At 40.3% G+C, this 22,064-nt stretch overlaps 1 protein-coding gene across 1 annotated transcript; it reads right to left on the bottom strand.

Moving 5' to 3' along the window:
• Positions 1–2,742: 2,742 nt before the first annotated feature.
• Positions 2,743–21,564, bottom strand: TMEM196 (transmembrane protein 196; the record flags this gene model as incomplete). Its single annotated transcript, XM_082309806.1, has 4 exons — positions 2,743–2,805; positions 7,555–7,809; positions 9,856–9,912; positions 21,400–21,564. The coding sequence occupies 4 exons, from the start codon at positions 21,562–21,564 to the stop codon at positions 2,743–2,745; spliced, it is 540 nt and encodes a 179-aa protein (XP_082165932.1).
• Between the last annotated feature and the right edge of the window lie 500 nt (positions 21,565–22,064).

Genomic DNA, 22,064 nt, shown 5'->3' with positions numbered 1-22,064 from the left:
TTTACTTTGAATTTAAGAATTCTGATCTTCTTCATCTGTCTCTGGTAGGAGCAGTCGTCTTCGTCACATTTTTTCCTAAGTCTTTTGAATTCCAGCTTTGCATTTTCAAGGCTTTTATTAATGCAGGGACCAGCCGTTTTTTCTGCATTCTACAGGCTTGGCAGCAAAAGAAGAAAAAAACTCTCAGACAATTGAATCTTTTGTTCTCTGGGGCCCAGATCTCTCCTCTCTCCTTCCAGCACCCCCTGAAAAGCAGCAGAAGTGGTGTCGTTGTATTTCATAAGTTACAGTAAGGCTTCAGACATTTTGAGCTTGGTGAATGTATCCTCCTTTCATTTCCAAAGCATGAGAAAGCGGCTGTTGCACTGGACTACTATGTTGGATATAGAAGAATCACCTATTCCACTGCACCATCCCATACTCTTACTACCATGCTGGGAAATGAAGTGTTTGTGATAAGTAGATGGGTAGTGTTATGGTGTGTTCTTTCATGTCATTCCTGAGCAGATTCTGAACTGCAATTCCAAACCACTGTCTAGGATCTGAAGCTACAATTCCTATTCCTGAGGTGTAGCAGGATACCTCTGTACAAACCGTGATTTTACACTCGTCCTCCAGAGCTAGTGATGAACCTCAGCCGGGTAGTTCTGAGGTGGATTTTTGAGTCTCTTTTTTTAATTTTACTCTTGCTTTTCTTTGGTAAGGCCCTTTTACACTCTTTGTACTGATGCAATGAGGAAGGAAATCATCTTACAGAACCACCTCCTCTGGTTCTATGTCCAGTGTGGATTTCTTCAGCCTGTATGAAACTCTGCAGCCCATTTAGAATTAGTCCTGCCTTGATAGACCAGAGCTGCAGCAAAAGTGGTCCCAGAAGGGGCACATACTGGGGACAGATACATCCCATGTTTGCTGTTGCTGAGGAAGAGGAGCATCAAGCTGAAGAGGCAATGGCACCTATAAAGAGCCCAAACAAGCTGGAATGTAGTAGGGGAGACAGTCTAAAGGCTGGTAAGGCCTGGGAAGGGGAGCACTTTCCTTGAGCAGAGATGCCTTAACGTCTAATTCTTTCGTTATGACAGTAGCTATATTCTTTATGAACTTGAACAGTCTCATTAGCAATTACTCATGTACGTAATGCATTTTAGTATATCAGGGGCTTAGAGAAGATTCAAAAGCCCTTTGAGACAGTAGATAAGTGAAGAGAAGCCTTATAAGGTCAACCAGGTTTTGACTCACAAGCTTAGCCATCCAACTAATTTTCACAAAGTTTAACTGAGAGCCTTAAATCACAGTGAAGATGTTTCCTATGTTGTAATTAGATGGGAAACTCCCTTACAGATTTAGAAAATCCTAAGATAATTGAAGATTATTTTATAGCATATAGATTCACAAAACAATTTAATATAATTTCTAAAGGTTTTTATGGCATGGCTTGAATAATAATAAGATTCTATTCACACTTGTCTGGGAACATGGGTATAAATCAACAAATGTTGCCAGTCATCAATAATGCTCACATCTCAAACTCATGTTGAACTGCTGGGCTTTACAGCACAGTCACAGACTCACTATGCAACATATGAGTGATTTTATATGAATACTTTATATGAATATTATGCTGTATATGTTCTGTTACAGATTACATCTTCCATTTTTCATGGCTGTATGAGCCAGTAGGTCCTACAATGAAGTTTGGGGTCAGTTAAAGCTGCTACCTTAACATACACACTGCTTTAACAGACCCCAAACTCTATTGTGGGTGTGCAGAATTGCCAGCACGTTCTGACTTTGACCATGCCTCTGTTCAGCCTCCATTTTTCTCCTTTCTGAGCTTGCTTCACCCCTTTAGGAACCTTTCAATGTGTTGTGCAAAACTGCACGTGTGACGGTTCAGCTTTGCAAGATCTTTCTAACAAGAAAAAACCCAAAAAGATCTCTCTAAAATCTCTGGTTTAGATTTAATTTTATTTGTCATCTTTTATGAACAAATTACGAAATATACTTCATTCACAAATTGGAAATATTTACAATTTCTTTACAACAAGGCATTGTTGAGGTTTTGATTTATGGCGTTCTTAGAGCATTCTGTCTTTCAAAACAAAGACATTGGTGGTGTTTTCAGCACACTGTTCATTTACACTCTGAATGTGAAATGGGAGCCTTTTGGAAGAGTAATTTGCGCTTTCGTTTGATACGATCTACTGGGAAAACTGAGGCTGGATGCATTTGCAATGTAGGGAGGGGAACTGTGCAGATGCGTTGCCGGTACCATGCCACGTGGTCTGAAGCCATCATATTACACCAGATGCTGCTAAGTAGGGAGGAGAAAATGATTCCCCTGAACCATCCTTCCTCTTCCCTCTTCTCTTCTCTTTAGGAATCCTGTGACTGGGCTAAATGTGGTCCAGTTTAATTATTTTTTTCTGGGTTTTGAGTCTTCATGAGAAGAAGAGTCTTGAGAAGTCTATTTCAAATGCTATCACAATTCTGAAAAGTCATTCAGACAAAAACCCAAAAGAGAGTAGCCAGGAAGTGAATAAATATTGTATATCCGCAAAATGTTTAGGAGGCAAATTTTGAACATGTTTCTAAAAGGGAAATGCAACTGTGCTGTTCTGCAGTTGTGACATTTGAGCCATAAAAGCTAAGATAGTTCCATTTTCTCAATTTCTTGGAGTCTATTTTTTTCCTGAAGAAAATTCTAAAACCACTTCTTTCCATGGAACTTTTAAAAATCTTTTAATATACACTTCCATTATAAATCAGATGTGGACCACCATTGCTTAGGTTGTCTGTCATTTCCTGCAACAAGAATAGAAAACACTGATTAAAATTGCAATTATTTTATGGTGTTTGAAATTTAGTTAGCTAAGGTTGTCATAAAAATTTAACAAACTCTGAATTTCAAACATTCAGAAAAACTTTGTGTTTTTATTTGGCTTGATAAATCTCACTGTAAAAAAAAAGAAATCACATTTCTTCCTACATAAATTAAGTACATTTGAAAGCTGATAGACTCATTGATACTGATTGAGTTGGACATTACTCTCAGACCACATATACAGCATTGATGGCATCCGTGTAAGTTTTGTGACGTTGTCCTTTGAAAGTGCAGCAACTCAAGCTTGTGTGGTAATCTACAAAGGAACAAGATGGTAATTAAGTCTTCGTTTCCATTCAAACCTTTTTCTGTGCTGACATGCTACAAACAGATGCCATTCGATGCTAGCTGGGATAGACATTTGGGAAGGAGGTCTAGATCCAGACAGGATCTAAGGGTTTTGACTGCTTGCCTTTGGATGGGACTGATTTTGGTTTTCCCTTAATATGCCAGACTACAATTTTTAGCAGTTCAGCAATTGCTACTCAAGTGACAGATGAGTCATCCTGGAGTAAGCTGACCTGATCATGAGTCAGAAGCGTAAAGCACCTAAACCAAGATTTGTTTGGAGTTAGATTTTCTAATTCTCAAACTGCAATCCAAACAATACCTACTTAGCAGCTGTCTAAGCCTGGATATGGCTACATTCATTAAGCACTTCTGTGACCTTCAAGCCTGCAAAACCCTGTGGAGTTTATGCTCAAAACTGCCTTATTCTGAGCAGTCTTGGGCCTATTTCATACCAAATTGAATCAGGATGCAGAAATGAAGTGATCTGCTGCTTATGTCCAATGACAGATCCCAGAGAACATCCAACTATGCCCAGAGATACGGGCACACATGAAAATGCAGTTTGGGCTATTCTTTTTAAAATTCAGGTAGATGAGGTAGAGGTGCCACTGTTGGGTTAGTTCTAAAGTATTTGCATGAGAACCAGAAGCTCTTCTCTGCATGGAAAGATTCAGTTTACCTCTTCTACCTCCTAGGTACAGTTGGAGAAAATGTGGAAGAAAAGGGATTTGTTTTTCCCCCTTCTTGTGGAAGTTTCTATGAAGAAAGTAAAGCAAGATTCATTGGGCTAAACAGAGAGAGAGAGAGACAGACAGACAGACAGAGTGAGCCTGACTTTATAGCATAGTAGCTGAGATTCTCCGTAAAGAGAAGAAAATTCTGGGACCTGCTCTTTATTCCTAGTCTGACTCTTTCTCTCTCTTCTTTTAACCCACAATATTTGATTTATAAATATTTTAGGAGGCAGAGACCAGAACTCAAAGTTTCACATAACGTGGAAGCACTGGTGCCTCCTCTCTCGTGTGTTAGCAGCTACATTTTGAAATAGATTGCAAGACAATTGTTGCCTGCACAGTTTTTGAAAGAAAGGATGTGTTATTCCTCTCTACAAAGGAAACTTGGGGCCACCAAACCAAGCAGATTTGCCAATTAATACTCCCGAATCAAGTGTAAGTCTCAGAGAAAAGAAGCTGTGTAAACTTACTGAATTTTGAGCATTTTCTACCACCCAGCTCTCCATTTGGCAGGTGATGGTGTTGAATGTTTTTGTATGGTGCCTTATTCTCCTCATATTCTGAAGAGAAACATGCATGCCTAACACTGAACTCGGGATCCCGGTCTGGGGGCTGCCTGCTCTGAAACAAGGCACTATGGTTGCCTGTTTGTAGGTGCCTAAACCCTTTGTTGGATCTACTCTGAAGATACTGGTCAGCTGGGAAAGGGACCAAGAATACCAAAGCCATTTAATATTAAGTATCAGACAGCTACCTTCGGCTGGGGCTGCACGGCTAGAAGGCACGTCCCCTGGGTGGTGGATAGGGGATCCCTCTCTGGAGGGTGCACCGGATAAAATTGAAGAAGGTGCCGCGAACTGACGCAGCCTAAGGGAAGGCCACCCTGACAGAAAAACCACTGGCCCTCCAAGTCATGGGGGTTGGGCAGGAGGCCAACTACCTCCTCCCGGGAAAAAAAAAAAAAAAAAGTTGCAGAAACGACAAGCATCAGAAATGATGGAGAAAATCAGTAACGAAGTGAGGAGGAGGAGATGGAGTTGGATTGGTCGTGTCCTGAGGGGGAAACCGACGGAAGACTGCGCTGTGGCCCTTGACTCCAGAGCATGCAGCCACGGACCGATCGAAGTCGAAGAACGATGTTCACGCCTTGTGTGCCTCCTGGCACTGAGAGAATTCAGATTCAAATCAGACAGCTACAGTTTGATAGTAATCTGTCAGAAGACTGCTCATGAGCAAGTGTAAGTTTCCCTTTGTCAGCTTTATTACTTGAATCCTCTGCAGACATCAGCTAGTAGAATATCATAATTTCAGAAAATATTGAAAATCATTTATTTTCCCCAATATTTCTATTTTCAAAAATAAAAGTATTAATAAATTAAAAAACATTGCTGAATTCAAGAAATGAAGGAGCACACAGATTAGAAGCAGAGTGAGTCAATGGTGGCAGCATCCAAATAGGAGCATTTGGATGTCTGTAACTAGGGTGAATATTTTAAATACTCAACTTACTTCCAGATTGCAGCGTTCACCATGTAGAATTATGTCACCACCTGGAAGCACCATTCCCGACTCAGAGTGACATCACAGCATCAGCCAACTTTGATTAGCTGAAACTGTGACTTCCTCTTAGAGGTGGCCCTTCCTGAAGTGACATAACAACATGGTAGCTCCCTAGTGTTCAGCGTACCTTGGAGGTAACTCTGGTGTCGGGGGAATCACCGGGCAGCTGGGCAGGTCGGTTATTTCAATACCCCTCAATCTCTAATATAAATATAACAATTATACAATAAATATAGCACAAACAAATGCACATGCAGTACATGTCTATATTACTGTATATCAGTATAAATATACAAAATAGTCTTATATAAAAAACACTTTAAAGCTATTTTATAAATTAGGGCCTAATTAAATATAAGTTTTTAAGTAGCCTCCATTATTTTTCAGGGGCATGCCTTGAGCTAATGTACTCAAACCTGCCAGCAGCAGGCAGTCCACAGGCTGTAGGTCTGAGAAGTCCCAGATCAGACCAACTATACATGCATACTTGATTCTACAACACACATGCAGGAAGTCCACCATCAGTGGGTTGCATCCCACATTCGCTGAGCATGTGCAATAGGGTTGCTCTGCACATGCATCATGGCCCTTCACGCAAGATAAGTGGGTACCTGACAGTCCTAACTGCTAAGTGTCTAAAAGCTCAGTAGGTCAACAGACTAGGAAAGCAGGCAGTGAACTACTGCTATACGTGGTCTATTTCAGCCCAAATTGATAGGGTTGGTAAGTGTTTTTATTTTGAAAGGTTTTTCTTCCCAGGCCATTTGTTTTTTTTACCTCTCACCTTTTCTCTCAAATGGGCTTCATCTTTGTCCTTGTTGAGGCAAGAGCCTCTTTGAAAGGCAGGATCTAGCCTACCATCTGCAAGACCATGGGCATACTTGCCTACATAGCTCATCAGAATTCTGCTTCATTTTAAAATGAGACGGAGAAATGCCATCTCTTCCCTTGATATTGTCACCCTGTTTTATGTTACTGTTGTCACCTATACCATTTAACTTTTGAAAACATGTTTCAAACATCTTCTAAGGTGAATTCAGTCTATATTTCTACTTGGTGTCTCATCTCAGTTAAGAAACCAAAGAATAGTGACAAGTCGTTTTTCCTTAATGGAAAATTAACTGCTATATCGTGCTTTGTCAGGGAATCTGAAAACATTCTACAGTCTGTATGAATTAATCCTTGCTTTGCTGTTCAGAGGTCTCAGTAGGTATGATATAGACTGTTGAACCTAACTGTAACGCAAACTTGCATGTGGAGGTTTAGATGGGCAGTCCGCTTGACTTTTGTTCCCTTCTCTACTCACTTCTCAAATGAAAGGCATCAGATACAAAGTCCAAACATGAAGCACAGGGTGTCAATGAACGTTTTACTCCTCAAATATTAATCAGATTTGTAAATCCAAGGAACTGATTTCAAGAATTCTATTCAATTAATTCTTTTGGCCCTACGTGCTCAACTTTGGGAGTTTAAGTTTCAGCACCTAAACATAGACCTAGACACCTTGGTAAGCTTCCTTTTAACAGAGAAAGGCAATAAATGCTCAGTGCTGCTGCAAATCTGACTGGTTTCATTTAGGTGTCTAAATATGCCCTTAGGTGTGTAGGTTTAGTCATCTAGGTTTGTGAACTGTGGCTTTTGTGTTTAAATAACCAGCTTTATAAGCTGAGTACTTGGGAGAGGAAGAAATTGATTAAATCCTGGAAGCATGCAATGATGTGGTTACAGAAAGCATTCTGTGCTTTTTCACAGTACAATACATGATAATCCATATTAATAAGGATTCCAATTATTTATGAAGTGCTATATTTAGCAGCTAAACCCTTGAATAGCTATACAATGGAATTATGTTGAAAATGGATGTGCTTCATTGAAATGGATGTACTGCAAATACACAGTACCTAAAAATAGCTCCATATAATGCAACGTAATAAAGCTTACGCAGAATGGCAGCATTTCATTTCCCAGAAGCTCTTTCTCATATAAAACTGAAAACTAAATACATCTCTTGCCAGTTGTAAACGTTAACACATACAGTAGCATTTTAGGAGAAGCAGAACAAATAAGGGAGGACACATAACTCACTTTTTCTGCCATTTCATGGGAGTGATGCAATGAATGTTCTCTTTCTGAGAACATTCGCCTTTGTTCATAGCTGGCTAGCCGACAAGTGAGCCATGAAGAAAGGGTGCAACCACCAATTCCAATGCATGCAAGAGACATGGAGGCAAGGTGCAAAGAATAGAGAGCAGATGACTTCTTTGTCAGAGCACGAAGAAACTGAAAATTTAAGATTCCTCCGATTAGTCCACAGATGCAACAGGCAGAAAAAAGTATCATCTGTCAGGAAAGACAAAAGAGGTTATGTCAAAGTCACATTTTTCAGAGACAGGTTCATTCATATAAAAAATGAGACTAACCATAACTGAATGCTTCAATAGCATCATGGACTGCAAAACACTGCACAGACACTCATTTTTAACTCCCTCAGCTCCCACAGAGCTCCAAGGGGATACAATTCCTTCTGGTGTACAAGGGTTAAGACAGATATTTCATGTAAGACAAAGTTGGGTAGAATGAGTTGCTTGTGTTAAAAGCTAGTCAACGGAAGGACTACTAGAACACAAATCTTCTGATTTCCAGTGTTTCATTCAAAACAGACAGAATGTGTCGTCATTTTTTGTTGTGCAGTTTCTCACCACTCCTCAGGAGTGGGTGCCTCACGTATTTGCAGTGAATCTTTCTTGCTTTGTGTTCCATCTGACTCTGCCTCCTGTTCAATTCTAATTTGTTCAGTCAGACAGCAGTTTGGAGGCTTTCTACAGCTTTTGTGGAGACTTCAAAAGTGTTCAAGGTGAATGTGCTGGACAAAGAAGCAAAAAAAAAACAACAAAGGAATCTGTGATGCAGCTCTACAGAAGGTCAGTGTGGTGACTATGTGTTTGTTTGTTTGTTTGTTTGTTTTTAACTTGGTTAAAATGTTTCTGGGAACTTTAGAAGGATGTGAAACAGGCTGCAATTAATGAGACATGTTTAAAGACCTCCTATCACTTTAATCACAAAGATGCCACCCTGGTTCAGGATGTCCTTGAGCCACAAATGACTCGAGGGCAAAAGGCCTTATTATGGAGACACTGCTAAATTATTGTCTTATTCACTTCCTTTGATACTGCTGACCTGTCAGATGTTGGTCTACATAGGCCTTTGATGTTATTCAATATGGCTTTGTATATGTACTTATCTACCATGGTAGGAACAATTTATGGAGCCTTACAGACCACTTTTGTACACAACTGGGATGAGAATTTTGTCAGGAATGTGGCATTCAGGCTGTATGTTGCAGTCCACTGGGAAGTGATTATTCCATGAGACCACCAGAACAGACAGCTTTTAGAAACTGTTCATGGTCCACATGCTTTAAGAAATAAGACTGTCATTGTAACAGGGTTTAGGATAACTCATTGATATTCAAAAATAATCTGAGCGAGATCTTGATTCCCTTCACACTTATGCTGGTTTTACGTGACTTTCATCTGTATATGGCAGAATAATCAAGCTGACAGAAAATTAAGCAAGACATTATAATGTACAATAGGATCATGTCTTTAACATGAAGTTCTGCTGTGACTTGTGTAGTAATAATACCATTTTGCTGCAGTCAGAAAAATTACTGTACTTCTGATTCTTATAAGTGACTTATGCTGGTTTTACGTGACTTCCATCTGCATATGGCAGAATAATCAAGCTGACAGAAAATTAAGCAAGATATTATCACGTACAATAGGATCATGTCTTTAACATAAAGTTCTGCTGTGACTTGTGTAGTAATAACACCATTTTGCTGCAGTCAGAAAAATTACTGTACTTCTGATTCTTAGAAGTGACAGAAAATATCTGCCATCACTTTAAAACTGGCTTATTCATGATTCTGATTGCAAAAAGAACTTACTAAAACAGTGAACAGGTTTGATATCTAGAATCAAACTTGGTCAGCAGCCTCACTAAGGTGGCAGCCCGGTCGTGCCACACTTCACAGAAATGGGTTTTTGAAGGAGAGAAGTTACAATCCAGTGAAGTTATTGGGGAACTTTTTATTGCCTTGGCATAAATTTGTGTCAACAGGTTTTCCATCCGTATTTATCCAGACAGGGATAAGTAGGGATGCGTGGCTTAAATAGGCATGACCTAAATAGGCCATTTCAGAACTGCCTTGTTTTTCTTGATTAACCCAAAGTTCTGATTGCTTTTTTGGACTGCTGACTCACAATTTTTACCGACTTTTTATCAGAAACACTTGGACACAGAAAGCCCCCAAGTAAGGAGTTCAAGTTAGATAAGTATGCCTTTCAAATACTTATGTGTTACATACGCAGAGGAAAAACTTACAACAAGTCCAGATTTTTTTTTGGCGCACAATATTCCACATATGCCACAAAGCAGAAACTGCAAAAAAAAAAAAAAAAAAAAAAAAAAATTATTTCATCATTTAAGGTCTCAAGTATAAATCCTGCTGTGTTGCTGTAGTGGTGACCACAAAAGTAGGTTAGGCAATGGTTACAGTTGTTGTCAGCATTTTTATCACAAACCTTATGTTTCAGGAAGTTATAACTCAACCATAAACACACTTATCCGAGAAGAAGAAACTGGAATGAGAAGTCAGACTGAGGGTGATTACTCATAAAAAAAGAAAAAAAAATCCTACTTTTAAGCTGCTTGGGTAAACAAAACGTGAAAAAAAAAAAACCAACAAAACAACAATGATGTTGTGAGCAAAAGATGCCTTTTTATTCTTTTTTTTTTTTCTCAGAAAAGTTTAGCAAGGTAGTAGTCAGTGATCCAAATCATCTACCTTGAAGCATAGGGGAGGTAATTAATGCCTTGATCCTTCCATGTGAACGACTGAGGGATCATACATGGATTGTTGTCCTCAAGACAGTAGAACTCTGGGCAAGAATGCAACTCACTCACCTCTGTGGATGTAGGTATAAATACGAGTACATCTTTTGGTATGACTACGCTGAGCATGCAGGAAAATCTGTTTTAGATTCTAGATAGCCCACTTTGCAAGAGATAGCATGAAGATATCTGTACTTTTTTCACATAGTTCCCTTTCACAAACTGATCTGCTAATTGTCACACCAAGCAAAAACTGATTAACAAAACCAGAAACATCCCCTACCAGCTGATATGACTAGGTGTTAATGCTTTTTAGTGACCTACATCAAAGACCCATTAAGTTCTCTGATGTCACTTTTTCCTCCTACAAAAAAGTTCAGCTAGGGAAACAGTGAGCAGTCCCTGAGGGAGCAGTCACGGTAAGAACTGCAGTAGCTGTATGAAAGCAATAAGGCCTTCTCCAGGTGTTTGTAATACTATCAAAAGATTTCTTTGATACCTCATAAACTCTTTTATTAAGAAATCTGTGCTACTTATTTTTGGTAAAGCTAACCCTACACCCTTATTGGGAAGTAATTTTATAGTCTCATACCTGGATTTTTCCACATCCTTTTTGCACTAAGATGGTATGTCTAGGCTCTGCTTGACCTTGATTTAGGACTAAATCACAGAACAGACCTGGCTGTTACATAAGAAGTAAAAAAAAATTAAGCAGTTCCTATACAGCACTCGGGTCCGTGTAATAGATTGCATGTACATCTCATTTACCTTCCAAAATTTTACAGCTTCAATATCTCAGTTGAAGAGGTGCTTTAATGCATAGTTTATCTACCTCCAACTAAAGTAGTTCATGTGTATAGCTAAACGTAAGTCTTGAGATGTATTTTTACTCTGTTAGGCCCATTGAATCAGATTCCCAAAATCAATATGGTTAAGTTTTGTATATTGTTTACCCCTACACTAAGCATGGGATGTGGACTTGATACCAAACTGATTAATAAGAGGGCTGGGTCATGTAGCCCGTGGTGCTGAATGGCTCAGGACATACAAGGACATACAACTGGCAATTGCTACTAAAGTTCACCCATTGGAATAACAATCAAAAAAACAATAGGTAGGGCTCCCTCTGTCTCTTTCCCACAGGCAGAGGAGGTTTCAGCTCAGAACTATCACATCTGCCTTGTAAGTTTTCACTCAGGCTTTCTGTGAAGTTTTGGAGTTTCGCTCCCAATCCTGTCATTGCAGATTGCCTTCAACTGAAGGCATGATTCAGCTTTTCACATGTAGTGTTTTGTATTTCTCAACATTAATACAGAAACCTAAAAAAAAAATTTTTGTTGAAGACATCACCGTAATTAAGTTCTATTCAGTCAGACTTGATAAAGCAGATTAATAATATCATTTCTCTCTGTAGTTATTGAATAGGGTTAAAAGCAAAAATTTGTAGAAAGAAAAATTTATGAGTTCTGGAAAGCTTACAGAAAGGATCTGGAAGATACCGTCACAGAGAGTTTCAACTTGTAACAAATGTATGTTAACTAGGTTAAAAAGCTGGGGTTTGGGTAATTTACCTTCAAAGGTGAAAGAATAGGTCACCCATTTTTTCAAGAACGCTCCAATTTTGCTCCTGTTAGAGTCAATGGATTTTTTACCATTGGTTTCAATCAGAGAAGACTTTCTATTTCCATTGTACAGTCTTTACTAGCCAGAAGGGTATGTAATGAACAAGTTATATTAGTCTTGCATATGACCAAAGGAGTAACAAGCAAACTACAGATTCACTCAGCATTAGAACCCACCAGTTTGGGCAGTTCTGCTATTCTTTACTGTTTTTCAAGGACAGGACACACACCCTTCCAAATCACCTTTATGTAGTGCCATATACGTATATATTACCTAACGTGTTTCCCAGTTGAAATCCAAAGAATAGTGAATGAGCTACTCTGCAAGTCCTAAGATACTGGCTTCTCAAAAACAAGGGGTGACTACCGTATTCCATAGTTGTTAAAGTATCTGAGGGACTACCTGGTTATACATACAAATGGGAGGATGAGAGGCTGGAGAGCAGCCCCATGGAAAGAGATCTGGGGGTCTAGCTTGATGGCAAGTTGAATATGAGTCAACAGTGTGCCCTGGCAGCCAAAAGGACCAACCATGTCCTGGGGTGCAGCAAGCACAGCATAGCTAGTCGGTCAAGGGAGGTGATCGTCCCACTCTACACTGCACTGGTGTGGCCCCACCTTGAGTACCGTGTGCAAGTTTTGGGCACTTCAGTATAAGAAAGACATCAAACTATTAGAGTGTGTCCAGAGGAGGGTGACCAAGATGGTGAAGGGCCTTGAGGGCAAGACTTACAAGGAGCGGCTGAGGTCCCTTGTCTAGTTCAGCTTGGAGAAGAGAAGGCTGAGGAGTGACCTCATCACAGTCTATAACCTCCTCAAGGGGGGCAGCAGAGGGGGAGGTGCTGATCTCCTCTCTCTGGTGACCAGCGATAGGATACAAGGGGATGGAATGAAGCTGCATCAGGGGAAGTTCAGATTGGACATTAGGTAAAGGTTCTTCACTGAGAGGGTGGTCTGTCACTGGACCAGGTTCCCCAGGGAAGTGGTCATGGCACCAAACCTGTCAGAGTTCAAGGAGCATCTGGACGATGATCTTAGTCATATGGTTTAGTTTTAGGTAGTCCTGCGAGAAGCAGGGAGTTGAACTCAATGATCCTTATGGGTCCCTTCCAACTTGAGATATTCTATGATTCTATGATAATATTTTATTGTGTCAGGGTCTGTATGTATAGTCTGTATGTATTTTCTCTTTCTGTACATCTACAATATTTATATATATACACAAGGAATAAGGTGTCCTGTAGTTAAAGAACTCAACAGAGAACTCAGAGGAGTTCCTGGTTCTTCCACATTCTTCTGTGTGAGCTTGGGAAAGTCATGCCAGAGTTTTATAATCCATATGACTACAAGACAAGCAAGTTGTGAAACTGAATGCACTAGTGTGCCTGAACATGTTAAAGACCTTGAAAGAAAAGCACTTGGGCAGTAGCAAAGGATTAATATTATTTGGTTTTTTTTAGATGACAGTGTGTTACATTCACAGAGAAAAGGCTTGCCCCAAAACCAGTATGGTTATTCATTTATGACAGCAGGTATTTTGCTATTAAAAACAATGATGTTAACTTGAGCCACAGTGCCAGGCAATTAAACCTCATGCAAAGCCTTGAAAATGTTGAGCTCAGTTTACCCCTCTCTTCTGAGGCTGCAGAGTAGCCTGATTCACTTGAAGCAGTAGAAAAATATTAGCGATGCCCGGGACAGAGGAACACTGCTCATGCAGAGTTGCCTTAGCCAGGCTTCTCAATGTAAAGACCTCTAGAAAGGCTAGGAAGTCAGTGGGACATTATGTGATTGACTCTGATCATTGCTGTTTGATAAATCAACTAGAGACTCAGGAATTCTTTTGTTGATGCTATAGTAATTTCCTGTAAAATTTTTCATGTTGCAGTGTTGTGGTCAGCAGTAGTAAAAAGTAGATGGGAGAAACTACACTAGCTCTTTGTACCAGAAAAAGAATGCAAGTACAAATCAGACTCAAAAGGAAATTTCTATGTTTGTTCCTGTTTGTCTTTTAATTTTGAACTCTCCCATTTTATAATACTGCCAGCTGGAATACAGCCACCAGGGGCTCTGCTGTCTTACCACTCTCTGTTCTTGGCTATCCTGGAGGACTTCATGTCAATATGTCACACCATTTAAACTTGACTTGTAGCTGTTGAGCTACTCTGGACTACAGTTTACCTCTGACTAATACTGTCATGGTGAGGACTTGCTCCTTTCTACATGATCATTGGTTATCCTCAGTCAATTTTTACCAATCTCTTGGCCTCTTTAAATGTAGTTACATTTTCTAACCATGTCAAACCTGAAGTAAGTTAAGGCAAGCACACTTATGCTGAAAATAAGTAAATCAGGAGAGGAAAGGAAATATATCACTGAAGATAAGCTCCTTATAAAGAATGATAAATTGTTGAAGTGTTCACAACTCATGCCAAGAATAAGGCTAAAACATTTCATGAAGGATAAGCTAAATTAATAAGAAGCCCTCCAAAATGCCCTGGGAGCCAGAGAGGGACCTTCAGCTGGGAACTGAAGCAGATGTTTCACTGTTGGACTTTCATTTTAATTACTATTCATCAGAAAAATCATAAAAGGCTAAAAAATCCAAAAGCTCACTTAAAAACCTACATAGACCACTATTTGCAACCAGTTCCCATTATTTCTGGGGTTACTTTTCGTTGCAGACTTATTCATGCTTCCTGTGATACACGATATTTCATGTCAAGACTAGCAGAGGAGGCAGGGATTGAATGTATGATACAATAATAGATAGGGGCAGAACCACTCTTGGGTGCTGGGTAAAAAACCCAAAGACAGACCCTACAAAGCACAGAAGGTACTTAGAGACTCAGTGGGCTGTGAGTGCCTCAGTCTCCCTTTCATTGAAGATTTGCCAGGGACCTAGCAGAGTCAGAGTCCCTCTGATAGCACTAGTGTGCAAGGTGATGCATGAGTGTCTCATTGTCTGTGGAGTTTTTGCCATTCATACTGCAGATGTGCCTGCTTATGCTCAACATGCATATTTGAAAATCTCTCTTTTGGTCTGTTGAACTTTGGAATAAAGAACCAAAGACCTCCCAGAAAAGGAGAATGTTTATTTTGAGCCTGCTTTAATTTACTTTATATTAAATATGGGCTTGAAACAAAACCTCAGATCCAAACACGCAGAAATTTCAGTAAGAAGGCTGAAATCTCAATTTAGATTCAAGTTCTGTGGTTTGGATCCATCCCCATTTCATATCTTCTGGAACAAAAGACTTGGCCTCATTCACTTTCTCCTGGAAAAAAGGGGCTTTCTTACTGGTAGTCTGAAAAAAAGATTCACTTTCAGTTATATTTGCAGAGAGCCAAAGATTTGTTGGTTTCCATCATGCAGAAGAAAAGGAACTATTTTTATTTTGTGTATTGAACCTAAGAAACCTTTCTTCTGTTTTGAGGTGGCAAAAGCAATAGTGAGTGTAATTCCCTTGAGAAAATGAAAACTGTCTATCGAAGATCTTTCTGGAGGGAGCCTGAAGAAAATAGTACAGAAAACCTGTTGAATATAAGGACTGCTTGATCCCTTGTTAGTGTTCATGACAAAGAAGCAGCTCAAACTACATGCACTGTGTGGAAAGCCCTCCAGTGTTCTGGGTCATCCATACATATCTGATGAAATAGAGGAAGGGAAATTATTCCAAATTTAAATATAACACAGTGAAAATGTAGTCATATCATACCTATTCAAAGAATCCCTCACTTGGAAGAATCAACCATCAAGACAGAATGAAAAACTTCATTTGTATCTAATCTTGTCAAGTGATAAACCAGAAAATCTGTGTTTTACAGTAAAAGCGTATAAACATGTGACTTTGACAGTGATTCCTTGAGCAGCTTAACCACTTATCTATGACACATGAGAAGACCCAGGAATTTGAAATTAGTAATGTCTAGAAAGGACCATTCTATTTAATAATCTTGTTGCTTCAAGTCTATCCAAATGAGAAAAAAGCTGAAATCCCTAATGGATGAACTGAGCAGAGAAGGTATCTTTAATTGTAACTCTTCTTTGAAGCGATATTTCAGAACAAGGATTAAGTTTTCTTAGTGCAGGCATAAAGGGCACAGAATCTACTCATGAAAACAAAGGCATCAAACTAGAGAAAAATGGCAACAGGAAAAAAAAGCAAGCCTGGGTAGTAGGTTTGTCTGTTACTTCCATAGAAAAACACAGTAATCTTTGCAAAAGGGGGATGGAAACTTCTAGTGATGTTGTTGTCCCATGCAAGGGGTTGTGGGGACAGGAACGTCTAGCTGTCTGCAAGTCATCCAGATCCAGAACCACAAGCAATACCATTGCCACAACCCAACCCTCCGTCCCACCAAATCTGTCATGCTGAGAGGGGGGCTCTATTGAGGTGAGACATGTCAGCTCAGGTGGTGCTACAATTCCCACTGATTTGCCAGATTCAAGCCAGATTCAGGCAGTTTAAATTCTATCCCGGTCCCTGTGTTTAGTGTTCCTTTTCATCTGTTTCTAGGCCTGCAGAAATGCTTTAAAAATGGGAAATATTTTTTAGAAACACTCAAGGAACTTTAGAGGTGGGTCTCTGGACCTGAATGTCTACCTGCCATCAGTGATTCAAAAAACCTCTGGTCATCTGGAAAAACACTCAAATTCTCAGCACAAAATAATAATATTTATTTATGTGTTTAGGGGCTATCAGAATAACAAATAGTAAATAATAAATAAATAAATAAATAAATAGTAAATAATGTTTGTTGTTTGTGGGTTTTTTTAATCAAATATTTAGTTTAGAGTATGACTGCTTTTGTCTCAAAAAGCAATCAATTAAAGATTATTCCCTGCAGGTGAACTAAAGTCTTATCTCAGAAAAACATTTAAGCATATGCTTAAATCAGTCTATATTCAACAGATTTTCTTAAATACAAGCCAGGCACTACAAGTCCTCTTGGACAGACCATCTTCCAGATTGGTTTATGCTTCTGGAGTGTCTGAATGATAAAGAAAACCTACTGAAAGACTTCTCAGCTGGAGTGAATTGTCCTGGTTCCATGCAAGGCAAGAAGCTCCCATGCTTGGTGCATCCTCCCTCATCTATAGGTACAGAACACTCTCCAGCTTCCACTGAGCTCACTGGCAGTGCTGTGATTCATTTCATCAGGAGCAGGAGCCAGCCAGCAATATGGTCAGTTTGAGGAAAATGGAATGCACATGTTAAAATAAAGTAGGCTCACATCTGCATTTTGTCTGCATGCTAAACAATAATGTGAATTTTTTAGTGTTCCTTTGAAAAAAAATAGTTTGACTGTTCTTTCCAAAGGAAACTTGGCAGCAGTAAAAACTAGATGCAAAATTTAATGTTTTAAAATTTTAGGCCACCAACATTGATTTAACAGACTAAAATGATGTTCTTGCTCTGGGAGAGTTCCATACTGACTGAACCTTTTTATTTTCCTTCAAATCCTGGATAAAAAAAAAAAAAGTCCTTGAAATAAAATATTTCAAGTGCCAACTTGGAGCCAATTTCTGTAGCCAAACTATAAATGCAGATTTTTAATGGGCAGGCAGACTTCCACTGTGCTAAAATCACAAATCATGGAAACAATCACTCTGCCCCTACAGACAGACTGACAGACCAACCAACATCCAGAGAATGTGTATCTCTCAAATATCTATCTCTCAAATACCTTTAAATATTTGTCTTTATAAGGGAAGAAACTATTACTCTTGAGGGGCATAGCCATAAGTGAATCATCAGGTAACTCTCTTGCATATGAAAATAGATGGCATATTTGACTAAAGATGGTGTCTTTTGTCTCTCATTCTCTCTCTCTCTTTGTGAAAGAATCTCATTTATAGCAAGAATTTATTCACCACTGCAGAATAAATGAGAATTAGAGCCATATACATATGTGCATGTGTGAATATATAGTCACTAACCATAGTGATGCAACCATTACGTTCTAAATATAGATGGGAAAGTATGTGACCATTTAAAAAATATCTGTGAATACTTTTTGAAATATTATCTTTTTGTTGTTGTTGTTTGTGCAATAGCCTTTGCTATGGATGCTGTCATTCTTGCTATGCTAGTGTTAGAAGTTCAGCGTGCTCATTGGTTGGATCATTTCTATACTACGTCATATAACTGATTTGGAATGCTGGATTTCAGAAATATACCTCAGTTTCTGGAAAAAGGAAATCTGGGAGACACTGAGTACAGCCTGTGGAGTAGATTTTACCAATGCAATCATAACAAAGAGAAAGAAAATCCAGAAATCAACAACAGGTTCACCATGGGTTTTATGGGACTGTTTTGGTTTTGTTTTTTTTTTTTTCAATTTAGCAGCCATGGCCTATTCTTAAAAGAACAGATTGGATATGATATGAAATAAATTGGATACTCATCTCCACATGCTCCAGATAATTTGACAAGTCAATCACACCTTCAGTTGTTTTCTTTTGGCTACTTTTTAAACAACTCTTACTATCTTAATCCAGCTCAACTCCAATGAGGACAACAAATTTAGAAACTGTTTTCCTATTTCTGTGCATTTTTGATGTAGACATTGTCTAGGCTTTCCATTTCTTCACTCTTGTCTACTCCACTTTCCCTGGCTTGCTTATACATAATGCAGGGCTTGCAGTGATCAGAGCACTTCAGCCCATGCTTAACTTCACTTGTATCTCTAATCCTACAGGTGGAATTCACATGCTTAAAGTTAGGTCCGTTAGTAAATTATCTGGCTGAATGGAGACAGTGAACAATAAGAAAAACTCTTTTAAGAAAGCTAATGTGCGCCACATGCAAAGCATCATAGGGAGACAAGTATAGGAGACAGAATGTGCATGATTTTAAGATGCCCAAATTTTAGGAATTCAGGTTAAGGTTTCCATGGTGATGCTGTCTTCATCTACTTCCTTATGAACTTGGGCCTCTGCTGAGTTCCACCCACATAAGTAAAGGACAGAACAGGGTCAGAAGTTTTCAGTATATTTCCAGGTAAATTACAACAGGAAACATGAGACTGTTCAACTTAACTCCAGTGTTTTGCATCCTAACATGTCAAAGTATTAGTTTTTGCTGGAATGTGCCTTTCTTTTCCTTATTGTTAATTTTTCAAAGGAAAACTTTGATTCAAGAGTGTGAATTGGGAAAAAATAACATATTTTATGCAAGACATATTCTGTAATACAGGCAACATGAGCTCAGTGTAAGATCCAGTGAGCAGAAAGGCGGCTTATGCCATTTCTGCAGTGGGATGATTCTGAAGATTGTGCAAACAAACCTTTCTCCAGCTCTTTTAATTTGGACCTAGTTACTCATGGCCCTAAGCATCCCTGGAGAACGGTAGATCTCTGGCCCCTTTCTTGTCCTGTCTCACCTGCTAGTCCTCTAGTCAGAAGAACACAACCTAACAGATAATTTGAACTGCTGGAGTGGTACAAAGAGGGTGCCAAAATGGTGACATTTTAGACCAAAGATTTTTAGTTCAAGACAAGGTAAGTAAGCCCCTATAACCATGTCACCCCACTCTACATACCACTGTGATTTCTCATTTCCTCTGCTACATGAAACATAAGCTGCTTGCTCCCACTTTAGAGTTTCTTTGTGGCCTCTCTCTGCCTACCCAACCTGCAGTTGTTTGCTCAGTTCCTAGCAGTTGATGCCTGCCCCTGTTGGCTCTGGTTGTGGGTATCCTTCACCCACTTGTTACATTTTCAAACAAGTCCCTTTGGGTTCCCTTCCGTGCCTCTGCACTCATGTACGAGGAGAATTTCCTATAAACATCTGCAAAATCACTTCATTGTCCTCTGTGTTATTCCTCTCTAAAACTCTCCCTATGAACAGCTTGAAATCAGCCAGACTGCTGGTGTGTTAATGCAACCACCTGTTATACCAATCAATTTTGGTTTGTTGTTTCTTTATACTCCCTTACATCCTTTTATCCTACATCTGTCTCTTGCTTTGATTAGAAGGTCCTTGGAGCCAACATCTAATGTAATAGGATCTTAATCTATGGCTAGTACAAACTCTGGGGTAACAGAAACCATAAAAATGAACGAGGCAGTTGTGCAGGAAATGTGCATCGTCATGAAATGGTATCAGCTGCGAGAGCATTGTCACAAAATGCGATCACTGCATAAAATACTGATCTCACTGGTCAAAACTCTTTGACTTCAGTGAAACCCAGGGTATTGCCCTCTGTCATTAAGTCTTCAGACAGACACATGTTTTTGAGTAATCTTTCTTCTTCATCAGCAATGATCAGAAACCTCCCTCTCTGAAGGGATTTTGATAATATTCTGATAAATATTTGATAAAATTCTGACCTGTTGGCCACTATCTTATCTTATCTGGTCTTCATTCTCATTTCTCACCTACCTCTTCTGCAGTGCAGAATTATGTGTGTGTTTACATACTGCCAAAAATATTTATGACTGTTGTCAATAATTAATAGTTATTGACAGTGAGAATATTACTTGAAGCACTTTGTCAGAATGAATCTATAAATTACAGGAGGTTATGCTGGTGAATAAGCAAGAGTGTTTTGCATTTATCATCTTATCTCAAGCAAAGCAAACAATCCTTTTAGAAATACTGCTGTACAATCCAAGCTGGCCAAAACCAGCTTTGGAGTTCAAAAATGCCCACTCATGTTTAGGCTGAATATTCAATATTTCCTACTCTGTTTCATAAACATAAATAACCATTTGGAAGAAAATTCTTCCTAGAAACATGCATATCTCAAACTGAAAAATAAGAAACGTTTTTGAGAAGTGAGAAATGCTCTGTGATATGAACATGCTGCTTCTATTAACCCATTATTGGTGTTTGATTTTTTTGTTCATTTTGCAAGAAGCTCAGGGTGCCCAGATCATGAGAACACATCTTTCTTTTTCCTTCCCATTTCCTCTTTTTCTTTTTCCTCCAAAAGCTCAGAACTCAGCTGGCAATATTTTAGAGAACCCTTGACATTATTTTAAAACAGCTTTTGACAGTCTTGTCATAAGGGACAAGGTTGTTCTTTTTTAAAAGCAAAACTCACAGTCATTTTAAAGATTGTAAGCTGTGGCCCGTGTTCCACTCGAGGCATCGGGCTCTCCCAGGTGTGAGAATGGGTTCACAGAAAGTTCAATTGTTCACAGCAAAATCGAAAAATGAAAAGGAGTGAGAAAGAAGAGGTCTCCCCCCCCAACACAGACGTACAGCTCTCCCCCCCGTGCCTCCCCCCTCGCCCCACGAGTATGCAGACTGTACCCCGTGCACATCGGAAATGGACCCGGCGAGGCTCTCGGCGCAGCATGCACACGCGGAAGGGAAGGAAAGGGAAGGGAGGGGGATGCCTTCGCACGGTCTGATCATCACCATAAAGAGTTAAAGAGAGAGTGAAATGGCTAACGTACACACACCCCGCTCCATACCGGAGAAGAGTCTCCCAGCTGAGGTTTATGCTCTGTGAGGACCAGGCTGAAACTGACCGCCCCCACGGCCACGCTGGACACCCCTAACCCTATCTCCAGCACGGAGAGCACCAGGAGGCTCCCGATGATCTGGCTGCTGGTGCACATCCTCCCTCGGTCATCCTTCCTTCCCGATCAGCCGGGGAAACCGCGCATCCTCCTTCTCCACCGGCGCTCCCGCAGCCCTAAGTCGCCCCCAAACTTTTCTTCCTTCGCCGGCAGCCGGGGCGGAGCGGCGCATCCGCGGCCGGCGGGCGCTGCCGAGGGGCGGCGGGGCGGCCCCGGCGCCGCCGGGCCCCGCGCAGCTCCGCGCAGCGCCGCGCCGGCAGCGAGCGCGGCCCCGGCGGCGCGGAGCTCTCCAAGGTGCCGGCCCGGCGGCGGGGACAGGGCGCCGCTGCCGGCCGGCTGGGCAGCGCGGCGGTCGGTATGCAGCACCACGCTCCTCAGGGGCTGCGCCTCCTCCGGAAAAGTCGACCTTGTCTGATCGCCTCCTGCGCTCTCATTGAAATGACCTCACTGGGATTTTTTTTTTTCCCCCCTCTTATTTCTCTCCCCCCTCTCTTCCTGGGTTGGGGGTGGGGGGGAGAGGAGTGTGGCGAGCCCACCCC

The sequence above is a fragment of the Platalea leucorodia genome (genome assembly GCF_965183815.1).
Source record: "Platalea leucorodia genome assembly, chromosome: 1".
In the NCBI taxonomy this organism is placed as follows: Eukaryota; Metazoa; Chordata; class Aves; order Pelecaniformes; family Threskiornithidae; genus Platalea; species Platalea leucorodia.
The sequence above is the reverse complement of the archived record's forward strand: the minus strand, read 5'-3'. Positions and strand labels throughout refer to the sequence as shown.